The sequence below is a fragment of the Rattus norvegicus genome, chromosome 8 (genome assembly GCF_021556685.1).
Source record: "Rattus norvegicus strain SHRSP/BbbUtx chromosome 8, alternate assembly SHRSP_T2T, whole genome shotgun sequence".
Classification (NCBI taxonomy): Eukaryota; Metazoa; Chordata; class Mammalia; order Rodentia; family Muridae; genus Rattus; species Rattus norvegicus.
The window spans coordinates 92716890-92735179 of NC_141541.1; the positions used below are offsets into that span (position 1 = coordinate 92716890).

Sequence of the window (18290 nt, forward strand, 5' to 3'; positions counted from 1 at the left end):
TTTTCTAGTTAGCATGAGAGATGCATTTGGCTACTACAGATAAAAATGTGTCAAAAGTACTTACCTAATTCATTGCCATTGATGTTTGAAGCTTGTTGATACCATGTCCTTGACCAATTCTAGACTGTAATTACCGAGTAGCATGTATTCCATAAGGGAAACGTGTTATGACTCTTGTCAGTCATTGTGATTACTGGTAAAGGCAGGCTTTGGCGTTTCATTTCCTATCTTTATCTTTATATTCTGATGGAAATTGCTAGATTGACTGTCTAGAAATTATATTCTTATTGTATCTTGCCAGCACTTGAATGTGTTGCTGCTCAACTTGGTGCTGGTAAGAGTAAATCATAGGGAGAAGTTTTTGCTATAGATTTTGAGTAAGAAATCACACACATGCACATGTGCACACGCGCACACGCCCCTAGCCTTACACTTACACACCATACTGAATGCTGGTGTTGTACTTTCAAGCGTATGCAAGCTTAATGGTCTGCCTGTCTGTATCATATTCTCCCGAATGACAGCTTAATGGTTTTCCTGGTTGGATTGTGTTAAAATCCTTAAAGGCTACATTCACTAAAACATATGTCTAGCATTTGGGCAGCCAACCTCTGCGTGACCATTTTTGCAGAGTGGCTTAGCTCTGCGGAGACTACAATCTTGTTGCTAAAGTGACATTAGCCTGCATGTATGAGACCTCACAGGGGACCCATATATAGGTATGAATTTTATGTTTTATTTTAACAGCTAAAAACTGCTTTAAATTAACAGATAAAAGCTATGCTAAAACTCCATTAATTTCAAGTTTTACTTCAGACCATAGCAGGATAGGCTGAGGTGTATTTTTAGGTTACCTTAATGTGGATTTTGTAACATGAGATGCGTTTGTGTAAATGTGCAAAGGTGGCACGTGCATTCCCTTTAAACATGTTTTCATGGTGTGGTCTGGCTTGCCTGGAGAATCCCATATTCAGAACATTGTTCTAGCCATCCTGGATAGATAGAAAGGTAATCCTTGTTAAAGATGCTTGGGCTGAGCACAGCTGTGGGGAGAAGTCACGGATCCCAAACCTGGGTTCCATTAAAACAGGGCATCTTGCTTGCCTGTGCTCTTCCACATCTCCTTTTGTTGCCTCTCCTGGGACAGGAGGCTGCTGGTGTCTCATAGAAGATCTCTAAATGGTAAATAGCTTTCGAGAGGCAGCCTTTGAGGTTTGACAGGCAGGGAAGAGACTCTTGTTTTGGGAATATGGAGAGAAATGGAGATGCTTTTCACAATCCTAATCTTTAATCATCTTAGCCCTTGCTGGTGCCCCATGTGCCACAGACCTTAATCCAGGGGCGGATTGTAGTGGTGAGAAGTTGAAGAAGCCAGAACTGGAAAATCCTGCCTATGTGGTCTTTCCTGGCTTAGCTATTATATTGAAAAGTTGCTTAATGACTTTAGGTTTTTCAAATAGAGAAGTACGTACGTACCTCAGATGGGAACTTGACAACTTAAAACTTTAAGCTTCCCTTTCCTTAGATGGAAAGTATTAGCATTTATATCTGTCATTTTGTTGCTTAAAAAGCTAAGGACAACCACCTTTAAAAAAACACCATACTAATTTTAAGAGAGTTCAAGAAAGCGCTTTGTAAAGAAATTTCCAGGCAGTTGTATGTTTTAAATTTTGCCTAGGTGTATGATCATTGAAAACTAAACTTGATTTTACTAGATAGTTAATTGAGCCACAAATGATAGGATTCTGTTTTATAAATTTGGAGTGATCTCAATATTAATAACATGAAAATAATAAAGTGGAATAGACAAAACGATTTTTAGGAGTCTTAGAAATTAAAAATGTGAATGTGAATAATGAAAGGCATGCGCCACACTGAGTTTCTGCTCTGCCTCATGAAATAGTGAACTGTCTTTAGACAATCACAGTATATGTTCATTCTTAGAATGGCTGAAAATAGCAGTGTTTCTCCTTTATTTTATGCATGTAAATGCTTTCCAGGGATCAGAGATACTTTTAAGCTTGAGAAATGAAACTTGAGCTCTTTCCAAATTAAATGAAATAGTGGGCACCAAATCCTTGGCTCAGAGCGGAGGCCATGGTGGTGTCTAAGACACTTGTGATTCTAAGAATCGCTTCTCTAAGCCTCTTCTTCCCCGGCTCTCTTTTTCTTGTATGAGTGTGGCGGCCATCTCCACACATCCAAAGTGAGGTTAGGTTGTGTTTCATCCCTTCTGCCCTCTAGATCTTAGGGTTTCAGAAGCTTCTGGAATTGTGTCTACAGCTCTGACAGCAACATGCTTAATCTGAAGATGACAACAGGTTTTCCTGTTAGGCACAGACAGAGAGACTGGACTTGACCCTCTTGTGCCAAGGGTTTATTTGTCTGGGATCTGTTGTCTTGAAGTCTCAGTGAGGAGCTTCCTATGGTTCTGTAGATGCAGATGTGAAAGAAGGTGGCAGGCGGAGGCTGGATCACAGTGGTTTTTATGTGACCTTTTGTATTTGTAGCCTGGGATAAAAAGATTCCTCTGTTTTTTGAGGGGAATCTTAAGATAGTATTAAAACCAGTTCTATTTCTTGAGGAGAGTATGCCCAAACTGTAGGTCAATTTAGCATCCCTTCATGGGCTTCTGCTTTGTTTTTGCTTGTTTAGATTCACCGACGTTAATTTCAGTAACCTTCATGATGCAAGAGAAAGTTTAAAATCCCTTCCATGTGCCTCCTTAACTACCGTTTCCCAGGAGAAGCCAGTTCTGACCATGTGGAAGGAGTGTTTCTGATAACATACATACTCAAAAGGGTCTTTATGGCTCATAACTTCTCACAGAGTGAGCTGCTGCTTGCTTTTAGAACTGACTACTTTGGACATCTTCCCACATTGCCTTTCTTCTCTGTGGCTCTGCAGTGTTCTCTGGTGTGGAGGTGCGTTTCTGTAGCCATTTCCTCCTGACGCACGCTCGGGTCTCGATTCTCTGTACTTGCACATCATGCTGCTTGAGCCGTCAGAGTTGGGATCTAGTCTTTCCCTAGAGTTTCCACTCTGTAGCTTGCTGGAAGCATGACTCTTTGCCCCAAATGCTTGCTGGATTTCCATTCTAAACCTTGTCATTTGATCTTGAGAAAGCCCAGATCTGGATTATAAAGGACTAATACGTCGTTTGCAGTTTTAGGATAAGAGCAGCTGTTGAGAGCATTTCTACCTGTTACCCATGAACCGACACCATCTAGCTTGGGTGGGTGTTAGCTGCTTCGTTGGTAATCTCATATGGCCAGGCTCTGCCTTACGGAGCTTTCAGAGATCCGACCGGCAAAAAAAAAAAAAAAAAAAAAAAAAAAAAGGATTGTTCGAGCTGCTTAAGCAAGGCAGAAAAATCAATTACAGTATATTTTGAAAACATATATGTGCTTTTTTTTCTTGATTATAGAATGTTTGTATTCCATCATTTCCAGCCTAGCACATTGAAGTTTAATTATGATTTAAAAAAAAGGGGCAAGTTACTTCAGCCATAGAAAAACAAATGCCAGTTCCTCAGGTTGTCAGAGCGGTAGGGGTCCTTATGGTGTTCCTGTCCTCCTGTGATCTCCAGTCACTACTTAGTAACTACAGTGACCTATTTTTGTTGTGAGTCCTGCCCATACCTTGGGGCTTAGCATCCGCTGGTTGAAGCTGCTACCATTGTTTCGGAGTTCTAAGCTAGAATTGCCTAGCTGAGCAAAATCTTTCCTTTTAGACGTGTATCTCTTGTTTGAGGATTTCATTTTAAATTGATAAAGCAGTAAATTTTTAAAAGAAGGTGATAACCTTGATAGCAATTTGGAGAAGAATTTACCCTTTCTCCGCTAATACGGTTTCATGTATTTTAAGTAATAACTCGTTGATTTTGGTATCCTGCTGTGATACCATAGCCATGATTTTTGATTTGCTTTTGTTAAAAATCTCTCATGCCCGTCGTGAGCAACTGTTTGAGCCACTATACATGACTGCCACCTTTCATGTTGAAGTGGCACTATGATCGGTAACGAGATTTTCAGTGCACATTAGTGAAGATGGTCATAACCCTTCATCTTCAGAGTGACTTGTTACCGGCAAGTCTCTCAAGGACACACCGCCTTTTCCTTCACCGTGGTGTTTTTGTACTGTTTCTGTGTTTGCCTGTTCCGTGCCCGGTATTTTTCAAGACTGTTGCTGTATATACTCACATGTCATGTGCCCACATCCAAAAAACATTTGGATCTTAAAAGTAAAAAGATGGGAAAATCAGGCCAAAATACAGAAAGATGAAACAGTAATTCACTTATGACAAAAAATGTCCTATAAAATAGGCATGCGCTTTGAATTATATACTACACGAAGTTATAAATCTCATTTTTCTTTCATGCTAAGATTATAAGCTATGTGAAAGTTTCTTGACAGTATAAAAAATGTACCCAGTTGAAAGACATTTGTAATAACTTACTAAACATAAAATCAGTTTTCTGATATTTTTTTATTTATGGAATTTAAGCAGTTTGTTTTTATTAGTGAATTAAAATGCTATCATATGCTTAAAATATATATTCTTTTCAACACCTGGTTCCCTTCTTCTCTTTCAGTCTGTGATCAAAACGGGGCGACTGTTGATCAGCCACGAGGCGCCCTTGACAGGCGGCTTTGCCTCTGAGATCAGCTCCACGGTCCAGGTAGAGTAATGCCCGCTGATTTTTATGTTTGTGTGGTTGTGCGTATCTGTTCCAGAAGAATGACTGCTTATCGAAGAATGCCACAGTATGAGCTGTTGGAAAGTCTCATTTCCCAGTGAGACTGTACTAGCTTTCCGTTAATGGTGTAATTATATCCTGAAAGAAGAAAATTCAGATTAATCAAAGTGGAAAAATCCTTTATGGAAGAAGAAAAACTGCAGATGAATTTAATAAAATAAGTTGCATTTGCTGCATTATCAGGAAAAGGAAATTCCTTTTCATATCGACCTAATCATCCCTTGTAATAAAACCTAATGTTGTTATGCATTAGATTAGTTATGAAATTCATCTTAAAAATGAATAGTACTCACCCTTAAATCTGTCAAAATATCTAATTTCAAAAACTATTTATCAGCTTAATTAGAAATAAAAGGGTGGGATGTTATTAGAAGTACTTGAGAAGTGAATTAAACACTTTCATTTTTAAAATGTTCACTTCAGATACTGCGTAACAGGGGGAAAGCCCCACACACTTCACTTTGAGGAGAAGATTTTATTTGAAATTGTTTATTCATATGTGTATAATACATATGTACAATATGAAGGACTTATATTTTTCCTTATTTTTAAATTTAAAAAGTAAGTTATCAAAATATAAACTACGTGCATTTTAAACTCAGAATATCAATACAGTCTATAAATGTTTTTCTTCTATTTTCTGACATCAGGGTTCTTTAATTATTAAGATACATCTTCGCAGACAGGGCGTGAGTCTGGGGTTAACAGTTTCATAGAAGTTACAGTAAAACAATAATGCTGTGAGCTGAGTTTTACATTTTTAACCAGCAAATGAATTTTTCTAATAAAATAGTTTATGTGCTAGTTAGTAAAATTACATAGTCTTTTTTTTTATAATACTGTGGAAATATATTTAAACAAAATATTTAAAAACCAAATCCAAGTAATAATTATATCCAATGAAAATTAAGCTGTCCTGTCATCTCGAGGTACTGACACAGTTGAGAAAAGTGAATTTTTGTCAATGTTTTGCATTCCTTTTACTTACTATCGTTTCTGTGTCTTGAGTCCTTGTCCGCGTTACGCTGCATGCTAATTATTGAATAGCACATTGGACCAACTCTTTTTAAAATGAGGCTGTAGGGATAATCACTGTAATGCTAAGGTGTTATTTCAAGCCAGAGGCGGAATTGGCAAAGGACACTGGGTTTTCTGACTCCTGATAATCGGGAGTATAATGAAGCCTATGGGAGGGAATGATTGCTGCTGATAGGAGCTTTGACAGCTCTGGCCTGCTTAGGCCACTGCTTGGGTAATAAGCTCACTGCCTATACCAAGTATCATTTGCATGTAATTATACAAGGGACTCTAGCAGAAGGAAGTTGAACTTGGGATTGTGTCTTTTTGTAAACATTTCTTCCTCTGAGTCTGCTCTAAAATGTGGTCTCTGTTGGTACGCTGCTGACTGAGTGTAATGCAGTTTTCAGACTGGAATGGACTTCGAAAGATGATCTAATCTGCTGTCTCTTGATTTTGAATACTATGTGGACTCATGTTTATGGAAAAATGGCTTTCCAGCCGCAGGAGTACATTAGGAAACCCTCATCTCAGAAACACTGGGTTAAGAGTTTAAACACTGCCGTTGCAGCTTGCCAGCACCAGAAATCACGTGAGGGCGTCACAGTTCGGTCCTGAAGCTGTGAGATGATTTATGGCGGTAAAAGTTGACAGGGAGATTACCCACTGTGTAATCATATTTGTACCATAACTCGGATGCACCAAAGCGAGGCCGCTTGCGCCACGCCCCGACTCTCCCAGCTTGACTGTTTGTAGCTCCCTCCGTGTTCACAGGCACCTGAAACTTAGAGCCTCTTCTTACCAGATGTGCATTTGCCACTAAACTGCTGTGACCAATAGGCTTATAAAGACGGGAAAGGTCTTGAAGCTAGTCCAGGGATTTTGGATCAATGATCAGAGAATACATACCCCATCATTTCTGAGCGGCCAACAGCCCCAAGAGGAACATAAGAAATTGTGAATTCATTATAGAATTGTCTGTTTCTAGAAAGAAATTGTTCAATGAGTGAACTCCAAGGTGAATTAGGTAATGCTGTAACATTTGTAGTGGATTTGCATCTAACTAGAATTTTTTTTATCTTAATTCGTTTTATTTGTCTAAACACAGAATGCAGAAAATGAATTTATGCAGATCTTATGAATGTGTTTGCCTTTTATTGCCTTTCTCTATTGATAAAGAAGGAAGCGAGAGATGTGGGCTTTTTCCTTTTTTTAGTAGTAATGGTTGAGAATAAGCTGAAGTCGTTTCAGCAGTTGTTTTTCGTGTGTGTGCAGTTACAGCAGGTGGGGCTCACAGCGTCCTGTCAGTGAAACCTGGATTAGGTTACTGGTGCCAGGGGTTCTTGTTTTAAATGGAGTCACTGAAGTGACTTACAGCTGCTTTCGCCACTCGCAGTGATCCATACTTCTACATTTCTTTTCGATGCTTGGACCTTGTAAGGTTAGCAAGGATGAAACCGGGTTATAGTATTGAAAATCGGCCTTCTGGGCAGAAGAGGAAAACGTTTTCATTCTCTTTGGGGGAGGAAGCTTGAAACTGTAAATGAGTGTGGACCCTGAATTTTATCACTCACTCCTTGCTAAAATATCTGGTTCTCGTTGTATCAAACAATCTTAAATTTTCTATGGAATTTTAAGTAAAAATGTTGCACCCCACACGTTATTATGTGGAACATACGTGGTAGGGTTTTTAGAAACCCATGGTTAATTCTTTAAAGTGCTTAGGAAAATAATTATCATATAGTAAAACTACTGTTTTTAAATACAAAAAAAATTGAAAACGTTTGAAAGCCTAAAAATGTTTTATTTATATTTCAACCTATTATCCATAGTCAAAATTAAAAAAAAAACTGAAAAAATTTCCCCCTCTCAAGTAGCTTTTTAAGTTTTATAATTGATATTATTAGCTGGAAGCATCAGACTTTATTAAAAAAATTTAATCTCTGACAGAAGAACACCTTGACAACATGGTATTGTTATTAGCATGGCTATAGAAAGTTTGTTTTTACTTATAGAAATAAAATATAGAAGAATGAATACAAAATATAGTCATAATTTATTTAACTTTAATTTCCTGCAGATGCCCCTTCTCATCAGACAAGATGTTTACAGCCCATATCTGCAATCTCTCATAGCTGGTGCTTCTTTCTCATAAAGCCCCACTTATTATTATTATTACTATTAACATGATTATAAATAGTCTTACTGTGAACTAATGCTAAATTCACCAGAGAAATGACTACTTTATGATCAGTATATAGAAATCATTCAGATTTATTAGTAGTGTCTTCTAAGATTTCCGTGTTTTAAAGAATGCCGATAAGAGTAACGGAAAACATTTAATCAAACATTTAATCAAATCAATATTGGGTTTATTTTAGAAGTTACGTGGGAGGCAGAGCAAGCTGAGGCCTGGTACCCTTGGGAGAGATGTTGTGTTCTTCCTCCAAAGCGCCGCCGTCTCTCCTCATCTAACTTTACGTTCCCATCTGCTCTTACTTTGGGGTGTGCAAACTTGTTTGCCCTGTCCTCTCATTTGACACGTGATGAATCTTGAAGTCCTTGAGGACTTAAAGGGATAAATTTGAACTCTGCTGTGTGGAAAAAAATATGCAAAGACGATAGATTTCAGGGAATTCAGTGGCCTTTTCTTTGGGTTCCTGGGCCAGGATTTCACTGTTTTCAGAAAAAGAGTTTTGTATGGTGTTTGCGTTCCTCGGCACCATACTCACAGATTTCCAAAAACATGTTCACTGTGCAGCACCCATTAGCTTCCTCCGTTTTAATCTCTCCCAAATTAATTTGTGCTGTATATTTGAGAATCCAGTCTCCAAGTCAGTAATTACGTATTTAAATGTTAAGACCGACCAGCAGAGGCATTTTCACGGCTCTAGATACGTAGCGTGATTCCTGCGAACATTTTAGAAACCAACCTTCATTATTAGCTTCCCGCACAGTCTCGTAATGACAAGTCTCCGACTCTGATATAATGGTGTGATAATAAAAAAATAGGGTTTTCTTTTTCTTTTTTAAATCCCCCTTCTGGATTCAATACTCAATAAGAGCGCCAAAAGTTTCAAGGATTGTGGTTGGCTTAAAGGTTTCCTTCTTTTTTTCTTTCTTTTTTTCTTTCTTTCTTTTTTCAACACATGGAAGCAATAACTCTGAACTAGAGAGGCCAGTTGGAGACGATGGTAACTTTCCATACCATTGTTGTATCCTCTCTGTGCGGTCTTCGAGCTGAGGATAGGAATCGAGAAGTCGCTCATACATACGCAGAGTTTGTAAGGGGATTGGGTCCTGATAGTTTGAGCCTGTGTGAATTATTGTGCAAAAGGAGAGTCTCATAGTGTTTAACAGAAGGAAGTTTGCTTTTCTTACTGTTCTGTGTTCCAAAGACTGATTTGCTTTTTCTGTATAAACCCGTTGCTACCAAGTTATAAATATTGTATTTTAGTGTGTCAGGTTATGAGAAGAGGACAAATCCTAAATAATTTTGAGATTTTTGCCTATAATATCTATCTATCTATCTATCTATCTATCTATCTATCCATCTATCTATCATCTATCTATCTGTCAATCATCTATCATCTATCTATATATGTGAGTTATATATAATATAATGTATATTATATATAATAGTAAATATATCTATCATGTTGATCAATTAAGAGTCATCAGGATACTAATGTGATGAATAATTTCCTACAACTTTGTTATCTTAATTTAAAAAAGTTTTTATCAGCGATATATAATTTGCTAGCTACAGATGAAGCAGGCATCATGGGAAATGTGCCTTTTGGCTAAAACATGGGAGCTAGGGCCTCCTGAGAGCTGGTCAGCAGGAGTGTCTGACTGTGAGCCGGGCGTTGTAAAGAGCAGTTTTGCCCAGAAGCCTGTTGAGTATTTCTTGTGAGCAGCTTCTGTGGCCACAGACAGTGCTCATATCCTAGTGGTCTCAGCTTGTGCTGCGGATGGGAGTGCCCATGGGCATCTGGGGTGAAGGCCTTTGTTCTCCCTCCATGTTCCGTGTACTGTCTCCACCACCTGCCTTCTCTCTGCTCACTCTGTATTTTCAGAGGGGTGGAGGTTAGTAGTTTGCATGGCTGTTCTGGAAACCTTTAACTCTGCCCGGCTGCTGTGCTGTAGACAGAAAGTTCCTTTTTCTTGCCAACTTTTGAGATGATACGAATAATAAATGATAATAAATGATTTATGTGGAAGGACGTAAACAAGGAACAGTGAGAATAGAGAGTAATGATCATCTGTCAGCTTATGGAAATGAGCATTCCCAGGTGTGAACAGGAAGCGTTCACACCCGAAGCTTTTTGGGGATGTTTTACTTCTTTGGCTCTAAACTCTCACCCCTTATCACATTCAAGTCTTTAATTTCCAAAACATCACTTTGTCTACCCTCTGCTTGAAAACCTCTAAGGATGCTCTTTTAATGCAGCAGCAAATTGCTTATGCAAGGCCTTGGTTGCCTAAAACAGTGGTCCAGTCAGGGTTCTTGCACCTTTGCGTGAAGCCCGTGTGCTGGTTACACTGACCATTTCTTCAGCCGTAGTTCATCCCTGTGTTTTTGTTTTTTTTTTTTTCACTCAGTATTTTAGGCAATGTCTTATACAAGCATTTGGTATGAGAAGTGGAGTCCTTGCTTTAGGCACTCTGAGTTTATTAAAAGGAATGGATGATAAACTGTGACCATTAGGAATATAATACAACACAGTCAAACAGAGCACTGTGGGACTGTACAATCTTTGACAAAGGAATTGATACGTAGCCAGAGGATGGACATGAGCCTAGAATGAAAATGAATTCAAGCTGGGTAGAAAGGGGTATAGTTCTAGGCATAAGCACGGTTTTGACATGGTTAGAATACTGCATAAAAGGCTGTAGTCTGAGTCAAGATTGACAAGTAGGGATTAGAACCCAAAGAATCTTGAATGAAATATTACAGAATTTACCTCTGTATGGAAGAAATTCCATAGCCGAGCTGGCTTCCCTTGGTATGACTTCTAAGTTTCCAATAAATATGCATAAAAGAGACTTTATAGGACTCTTGACAAATAAGTTGTAAGTAATCCTTGCTGTTAGCATTTCAATAATTAAAATCATATAATTAAAGGATTTTAAGCAGAGGACTAACAGATAGATTTTCTTGTTAGAAAGAGTAGGCTAAGAGGTTTATTAAAATACTATCTCCATAATTTAATTGAGGGATTTGAGGATCTTCAACAACTAAGAGGTAGGGTTGGCAAGCAATGTGGCTTTTAGAGAATAGGAGAATGAATTTGAGAGAAAGACTTGATTCATGAGAAAGGTATGAGGCAAGGACTGAAGTGGTTGATGGAGTGTCTGGGAGGCAAAAGAAAACACACACTAGGCTTTATTAATATACACATGGCTTCATGGAGATAAGAATATCATTGGGAAAAGTGAGCATTGTGAATGAAGTCTTGAAAACATGGGCAGATTACTGTTTCAATGTCGAGAGACATGAAGCACATCACTTCCTCTTGTCTATGGTTTCTACCATTCTGCTTAGATTTAAGCCATGTTTCTTAAATATATAAATATAATAATCATAATAATACCTTCAAGGCTCAGTAGTATCATGTTGAGGATTTTATTACAGGATACAGCCATAATTATTTCACTTTAGGATTAAAATGTATTGTAAATCTCATTGCAGTTTTTGAGTCAAGCTTTGTCAAAGGTATTCACATAGGGGGAAGATAGCATATTATGACTAGGTACAGTTTGTGATTTTAGGCATTCTCTGGAAGACTAGAGCATTCTGTGTGGATAAGGAGGGGTTACTGGGGCTAGAAATGGGTTTAATCATTACTATGAGGGTGTTTGCTTAGCAGAGAACACCTTTTTCTTGGTTTGAATGCTCCCCGGCAGCCTCCCTGACTTCTCTGCCTTCTCCCCTTTCTTGCCAGCTCATGGAGTCAAACTTCTAATATCCCTCAGATCTGTCTTCCTCTTGTATTCCCCCAATAAATTCAAAATGAGCCCAGAGACTGCAAAGTTTAAAAGAAAAACGTGGAAAATAGCAGTCAGCAAGGTGAACATTTTCTAAGAAAATGCAAATAACTTAACGTGTTTCTCCTGTTCAGTATACTGTTAAGTGTAATTCTATCCTAAGGAGCCTTTATTATGGTGGGGCCTACCCCTTTTAGTCCTAGTATCTACCGGGCTTTATGTTAAGGGCGTGTTGTGTTTTGTCAAAGGCTATTTTTTTTCTGCATCAGTTGTGACAGTATTGTGACACATGTGCTTGGTTCCATGTGCGTTGTATATTATTTTGACCAGTTTGGATATGTGGAACCATCTGTCTATCCTTGGACTGAAGTCAATTTGATCCTAGTTTGTGATATTTGTAATATGCTGTTGAGTTGAGTTTATAGGAGTCAAGCTTCCTGAGTTCAAGAAAGGACCTCTTGTTCCCCTTGGAAGCCAGGTCCCAGAGCCCTGTAGGTCATTAAGCAAAAACTCAGTGTTGTTTAAATGAGTTGTTTGTGTCCTAGTATCACTCTTGATTTATTTGAGGGCGAGCACAATTCTTGCTGTTCTTGTTGTTGGAAGGACCGATAGGCAAACTGCTTGCTTATTTTCACATCACCACTCCGTAGAACAACAAAAACCAATCATTGTAGCTTGTGTTTGTAAACCGGGAAGTAGGGAGTAGCTGTGACCTTCTGTGTTGTGTGCTCACCTGTGACCTTGTCACAGAGGGGTTTTGTTTGTTTTTGTTTTAAAATAAACCAGAGGTACTTTTCTTCTCTTTCCCTATTGAGTCTATGAAAGAGATTTGTATTCACATGTTGACCAGTGAAGTTTCATAGGCTAGTAAAATCAGTTATCTGAAGGAAGCCAGTCTTCCGTTTCATTCCATATGATAGCTTGTGTGAATTAGTTTTTGTAAATAGTTCCTTTAACACCCAGGGTTACGTTTTTCACTTAGTGCTATAATCCTTAATCTACTTGTATCCTTGAAGAACATGACAAATGGTGTAAAAGATTTCTGTGTGGGCTAACTTCTTTGCTGTTGTGAACGAAATAATAAAGAGAAGTAAGGTCGAATAGAAGCAGTGGAGAGCTTTACTCTGGCCCATGACTCTAGAGCAGTGGTCCTCAACGTTCCCAGTGCTGCTGCCCCTTTATACCGTTCCTCATTTGTGCTGACCCCTGCCATAAAATCATTTTGTTGCAGCTTCCTATCATTTTGTTACTGTTAAGAATCATAATGTAACTGTGTGACCACGAAGGGGTTGCATCCCGCAAGTTGAGAGCCAGTGTTTTAGAGCATTCGGCTTATGGTTTACTTGGTCCCAAGTAGTTCGGTAGGACATCATGGCGGCAGGAAGGAATGAGGGAGACCCTCCATGTGACGCAGGCCAGAACACTGAGCGGGGGAAAAGGGAAAAGCTGATGCTCTGGGTTTGTTTTTTTTTTTTTCTTCTTTTTCTCATTTTACTTTGTCCAAGCTCCAGTCAAGTAGATAGCGCGGCTCACCATTGACCTTCCAAGCACAGTTAACCTGTGTGTGTTCCCTCAGATATGCGTGGGTATGTCTCAATATCTCTCAGTTGATTCTCAACTAAACCAAATTGGCACTTGGCATTCACCAGCATAATTTTACCTCCTTATTTGGTATGGAATAATATCTTACGTTTTTCTATTAATATATATTATATTATCATTATAATATAATTATACTATATGTAATGTACATGTATATTTATATATTAAGTATAAAATATCACTTACAATATTTCCAAATAAGTAAAGGAGTTGGCTTAGCACTTGTTGCTCTAACAGAAGATTGGGGTTTGGTTCCAAGCACTCATATGATGCCGCCTCATAACCATCTATTACTCTAATTCCAGGATGCCTTTGTCTGACCTCTGTTGACACCAGGCATGTATGTTGTGGAATACATGTAGGTAGATAACACGCTCATTTATATAAAACAAAATTTAAAAAATTTCAACCACAGTAAGTTCATGTAAAATTTTATAACTGTTAAACATCAGAGGGTGTTTTATGCGTGGTCACCTTGCACAACTTGTTAGGCTAAATGAGGCAGCATGGTAAATTCTCCAAGATAGGCTAGGCACGGGTTGTCAGCCTGACAGGCATACTTCTTGTTTAGACTCACTATGCTTTCTGAGGAAACAGCTAATTGTCTCAGTTTGTCATGCCTCTTAAGTAGGCAGCAATATTTGTAATTTTGGAAGATCATTTAGCTTGGTTCTTTAGTATAATTCAATTTAAAGCTCAAATTAGTCTATGTATGTTTACAAGGGCCATCCTCTCCTTTCATGAGTGAGTTCATGGTCACAAGAAATATGGTTATGTTTAGAGATTAATTACTGCTAATGAATTCCCTGCTAAACTGTGAACAGTTAAATTAGTGCTTATTGCAAAGAACCCAAACAAACAAAAAAACAGACAGCAGTTGAAAATGAAGACTATAAACAGAAATCAAATGGTTTATTATTGTTTTGATTTTCAGGATTAATGCCAATCTTCCAAGTGCTATTTTAATTTGCAGAGATGTCTGGAAAATTTCATTTGATTAAGAAGTGTTGAATGTTTTGATTATTCTTTTTCAAAATAGGAAGATTTGGTTCTATTTCATTATCCATTTTGAGAGTCCTGCCTTTCTGACTTAAGTCCTTTGGGGAAATCAGGTACCAATATTAACTATTTAAAGTAGTTTTGTGTCCTAGATGGCATAAGATACCTATTTGTTTTCATCAAAATTGCTAGCTGAAAGTTGTAATGACATGGCTCAGTAGGCAAAGGCACTTGCCATGCACATCTGGTGACCTGATCATGATCTGAGAACCTGCCAAGGGAAAGAGAGAACTGACGTCATATAGCTTGTCTCTCACCTCTGCATGGTAGCTGTGATACACCCATGTCCCTTCCCTCACACATGGTAATACATTTAATTTTTTTTAAAGAAAAATGAAGTTAAAATATCTAACTAAAATATCAACAGTTTTTGAAGGCTATAGATATCTTTATGTGTGACTCACATGTTCAAACCCATGTCTGAAGCATCCCTAGCTGTAACTAGGCCACTTTTTGAAACAGGCCATGGCTACTCATGAGTTTGATAGGGTGGGATTGCCCTCAGCCCGGTATTTCTTTCCTGGATCAATTTTAAATCTCCAGCCGATGGTTTTGATAGTACAAAACACATACTTTGAAACAGGCCCGTGGTGTTTTGGTCCTTCCTGAGCTGGCTTCAACTTTCCTATTGTATTGTCCTTAAATCATTTTTTCTCCTTTGTTCTCATACTCTTTACTTTTGATATGAATACCTTTAGTCAGCAGTCAGAGAAACTGAAATGAAGCTTTGTCTTTCATCTCATCTCATCTCATTTCTTGACAATCTCCTGCCTCAGCACTTGACCTCCAAATTTATACTCCATATATTTTTACCCATGTACTTTCCTGGGCATAGGTTCCTAACTTAAGTATACATAGCAGACCATCTTGAATGTATTTTGTGACTAATAATTCTAATATCACATAATCCTATATATTTTTATTAAAACCACCTTTCATGCAGTAGATCCAAAATCAGTTGAAGTACAGTAAAATAGGTACGACACATACGTTGATAAACTACTGTGGAATGTTGAATGTGATGGAGTATTTAATTACGTGGGTAGCTAGTAACTTAAAGCAGTGTTTGTTTCAGCAAGACCTGAATTGTTCAGTAAAATAGGACCCACATTGACCGGTGTTTAAACTGGGTCCTGGAGCCGCAACAACACAGGTGTTGGCTGCGTTCTGCCATTGAAAGATGCCACACGGCCATCCCCTGGGCTGTTCAGAGAGCCCTTCTCTTCTCTTGGTTTTCCTTCCTCTTTTCCTGTCTTCTTGCCTCTGCAGAGCCCTCTTTCGCTTCTGCCTTTCACGACAGTTTCTCCATCCTTAGCAAACATGCAGATCTTTGTAGAAAACACACAGTTCCTCCGTCGCCGTAAGCAGACTCGGCGTTCTCGAGGAGTAAATTCTTAAAGAGAACTTTCTGTGCCCCAGCAGGTGAGAGATAGAAGTCCCTGTGGCACTGGATCGAAGCTGGGATGGATTCAGGCAAGCCCTTCTCTTGATCCAAGGTGGTGTTTACATAAAGTAGTATGAGAACGCCATTCGAAGAGTGCTTAAAAAGTTAATGTTCTGTCAGTAATTGCACTTTGTATGTTAAGGTAGGGTGATTCTCCCCACATCACATCTCACCATGAAGAACGTAAAGAGCCAGCTCTTTGTTGGTGATTTTTTTTTTTCCAAAAGGCATTCTTGAGAAGGGGGATACATGACTGCTTGTCTGTGCTGTTAATTTTCTATGAGGAGGTCATGGCTAGTAGTAGATTAGCTGTTGTTAGAGAATGATTCTCTAAAGCTAAACACATAATGAAGAGAGACATTATACCCAAACTATGTAATGGGGGTGGGGGATTCAGGATAGGAGGCCATAAACACTTTAAAATAAGTTCTCATGAGAACAAGCTAAATACAAACATGCTCTTTGGTACACTGTCCTTTAAGAAAAGCCCTCAATTTGAAATGCTGGTTGTGCATGCCTGGGTGCATTCGTGGGTTAAAACCCTCATGGTGTAATTGCATCTAGAGACACCATCACAGATACACTTTGAGCTGTGCTTTCCTATCAAACAGTTTTTAATTCCTGGGGAGTTGAATATGAAAATTAACTCAGGAGGCAGAGGAAGGCGGATCTCTAGGTTTGCGACCAGGCCAGCCTGATCTATGGCGTTCCAGAGTAGTTAGAACTATACAGAGAAGCCTTGTCTCAAAAAAAAAAAAAAAAAATCAGAAGGAGGAGGACAAGGGAAAAAAAAGAGGAGGAGGAGAAGGAGGAGGAGAAGGAGGCAGTGGGAAGAAGAAGAGGAGGAGGAGGAGGCTTAACTACCACATTTATCTTTTTGAGATTTGCAGTACTTCAAGCATGGTTTTGCAATTTTTGTGTTGGTTTTCATGACCCTTTAGTTTTGGTGTGCCGGACAGCAGCTGCTTTGTGTCCTAAAGTCCCTTTATGTGAAAGAGAAACACTTACTCAGATGCACAGTGACAGTGCAGTTCATGCTTCTGTGTCAGGGAGGTGAGCTGGAGGCAGTAGAGAATCTGTTCCTGCTGTTTCCCTCATGGTCCCGGCACTGAAAATGCTGTTAACTCTTCAGGAAGCTCCTGGATTTTTATGTATCTGCCTGACCAGAAGTGGGGACACAGAGGACCTGATCGGTTATAATAATGGTGTAATAATGTGATTGGTTATAATAAGGGAACAAGGGTGATCCTTCATTTTCCAGCCTGGAACAGAAACACAAACCAGGATTCACCTCTGCATAGGGTTGTACTTATCCCCTTAATGGGGGCTAAAACCACTTGATGGAAGATGCTGCCAGGTAGCACTAAGTAGCGATGCCTGTAAATTACATTTCGGTCTCTTAGTACCCTAGAACCCGAGGCACGTGACCAATAACATAAATTCGGTCTCAGTGGCTGCTTCTTTTAAATGTGACGTAGAAAAAAATTGCAGCAAAATCTGATCCTGGAAACGAACCTCTGCTCTTCCAGGTCCATATGCTTAGCGCAGACTCTTAGGGAGTCACTGAGTGACTCGTCTGTTGTAATGGAAGCTAAGTGATCCTTCACAGTTTCAGAACCTCAATACTCCCCACGCGTTTAAATCAAAATGTATTTTTCTCCCAGATTATGTGCATAGCGGCTAATATTTATGCACAGAATGGGGATAAATCCATATTTGTGTGATTTAGTATGCCTTTAACTTTTTAATAACCTTACAAATCAGTGCTTGCAAAAAAAAATAATAAACCTATTAGTAGTTACATTCTCTTTTTATGAGGCTGGGTTTTTAAAATAATTGCTGAAAGGGCAGACCGCATCGTTCTCTCATGGCAAATCAAAGCTGTGTGCAGGGTCATTCACTATTTCAGTGCGTTTATTCTTTCAGCGAACCTCCTTTCCGTCGCATTTAATCCTGATGCCAAGACTGGAAATCATTCTATAGACACTTGTTTAGTAGCACATAGTCTCAGAGAAAGAAAACAGTGGGAAAATCAAGGTCATATGGAAAATAGTGGCTTATGAATAAATGAGTATGATAAAATACCAATTATATGTGTGTATATGAATGAATATACATGTACATACACGCATATATTATAGATGTATTATAGGAGTATTACACCTACAAGAAAGTATTATCTTTGGTGTTTGCATACAGCTCAAGTTCCCCTTCCTGAAGTAACTTGGAGTTTATAAAACACTGTTGTAGCTCTGTGCTTGCCTAAGGCCGAGTCTTTCAAGAGTATGCCTAATGCGGACTGCACTTTATCACATGGTTTTAAGCCAACTTTCACTTTAATACAAGCTGTTATAGTTTTTTTTTTCCACTTAAATACTTCTGAAACTGCCCAGACATTTTGGAGATTACTCTGGGGC

The 18290-nt window shown here is 38.7% G+C and overlaps 1 protein-coding gene across 2 annotated transcripts in view; it reads left to right on the top strand.

Annotated features, from left to right (window-relative positions):
* The window catches only part of Bckdhb (branched chain keto acid dehydrogenase E1 subunit beta), a 187001-nt gene that overhangs the window by 115428 nt on the left and 53283 nt on the right, over positions 1-18290 (top strand). For both annotated transcript variants that reach the window (NM_019267.1, XM_087560759.1), the window contains 1 exon segment: positions 4596-4682. In NM_019267.1, coding sequence (NP_062140.1) covers positions 4596-4682 — 87 coding nt within the window.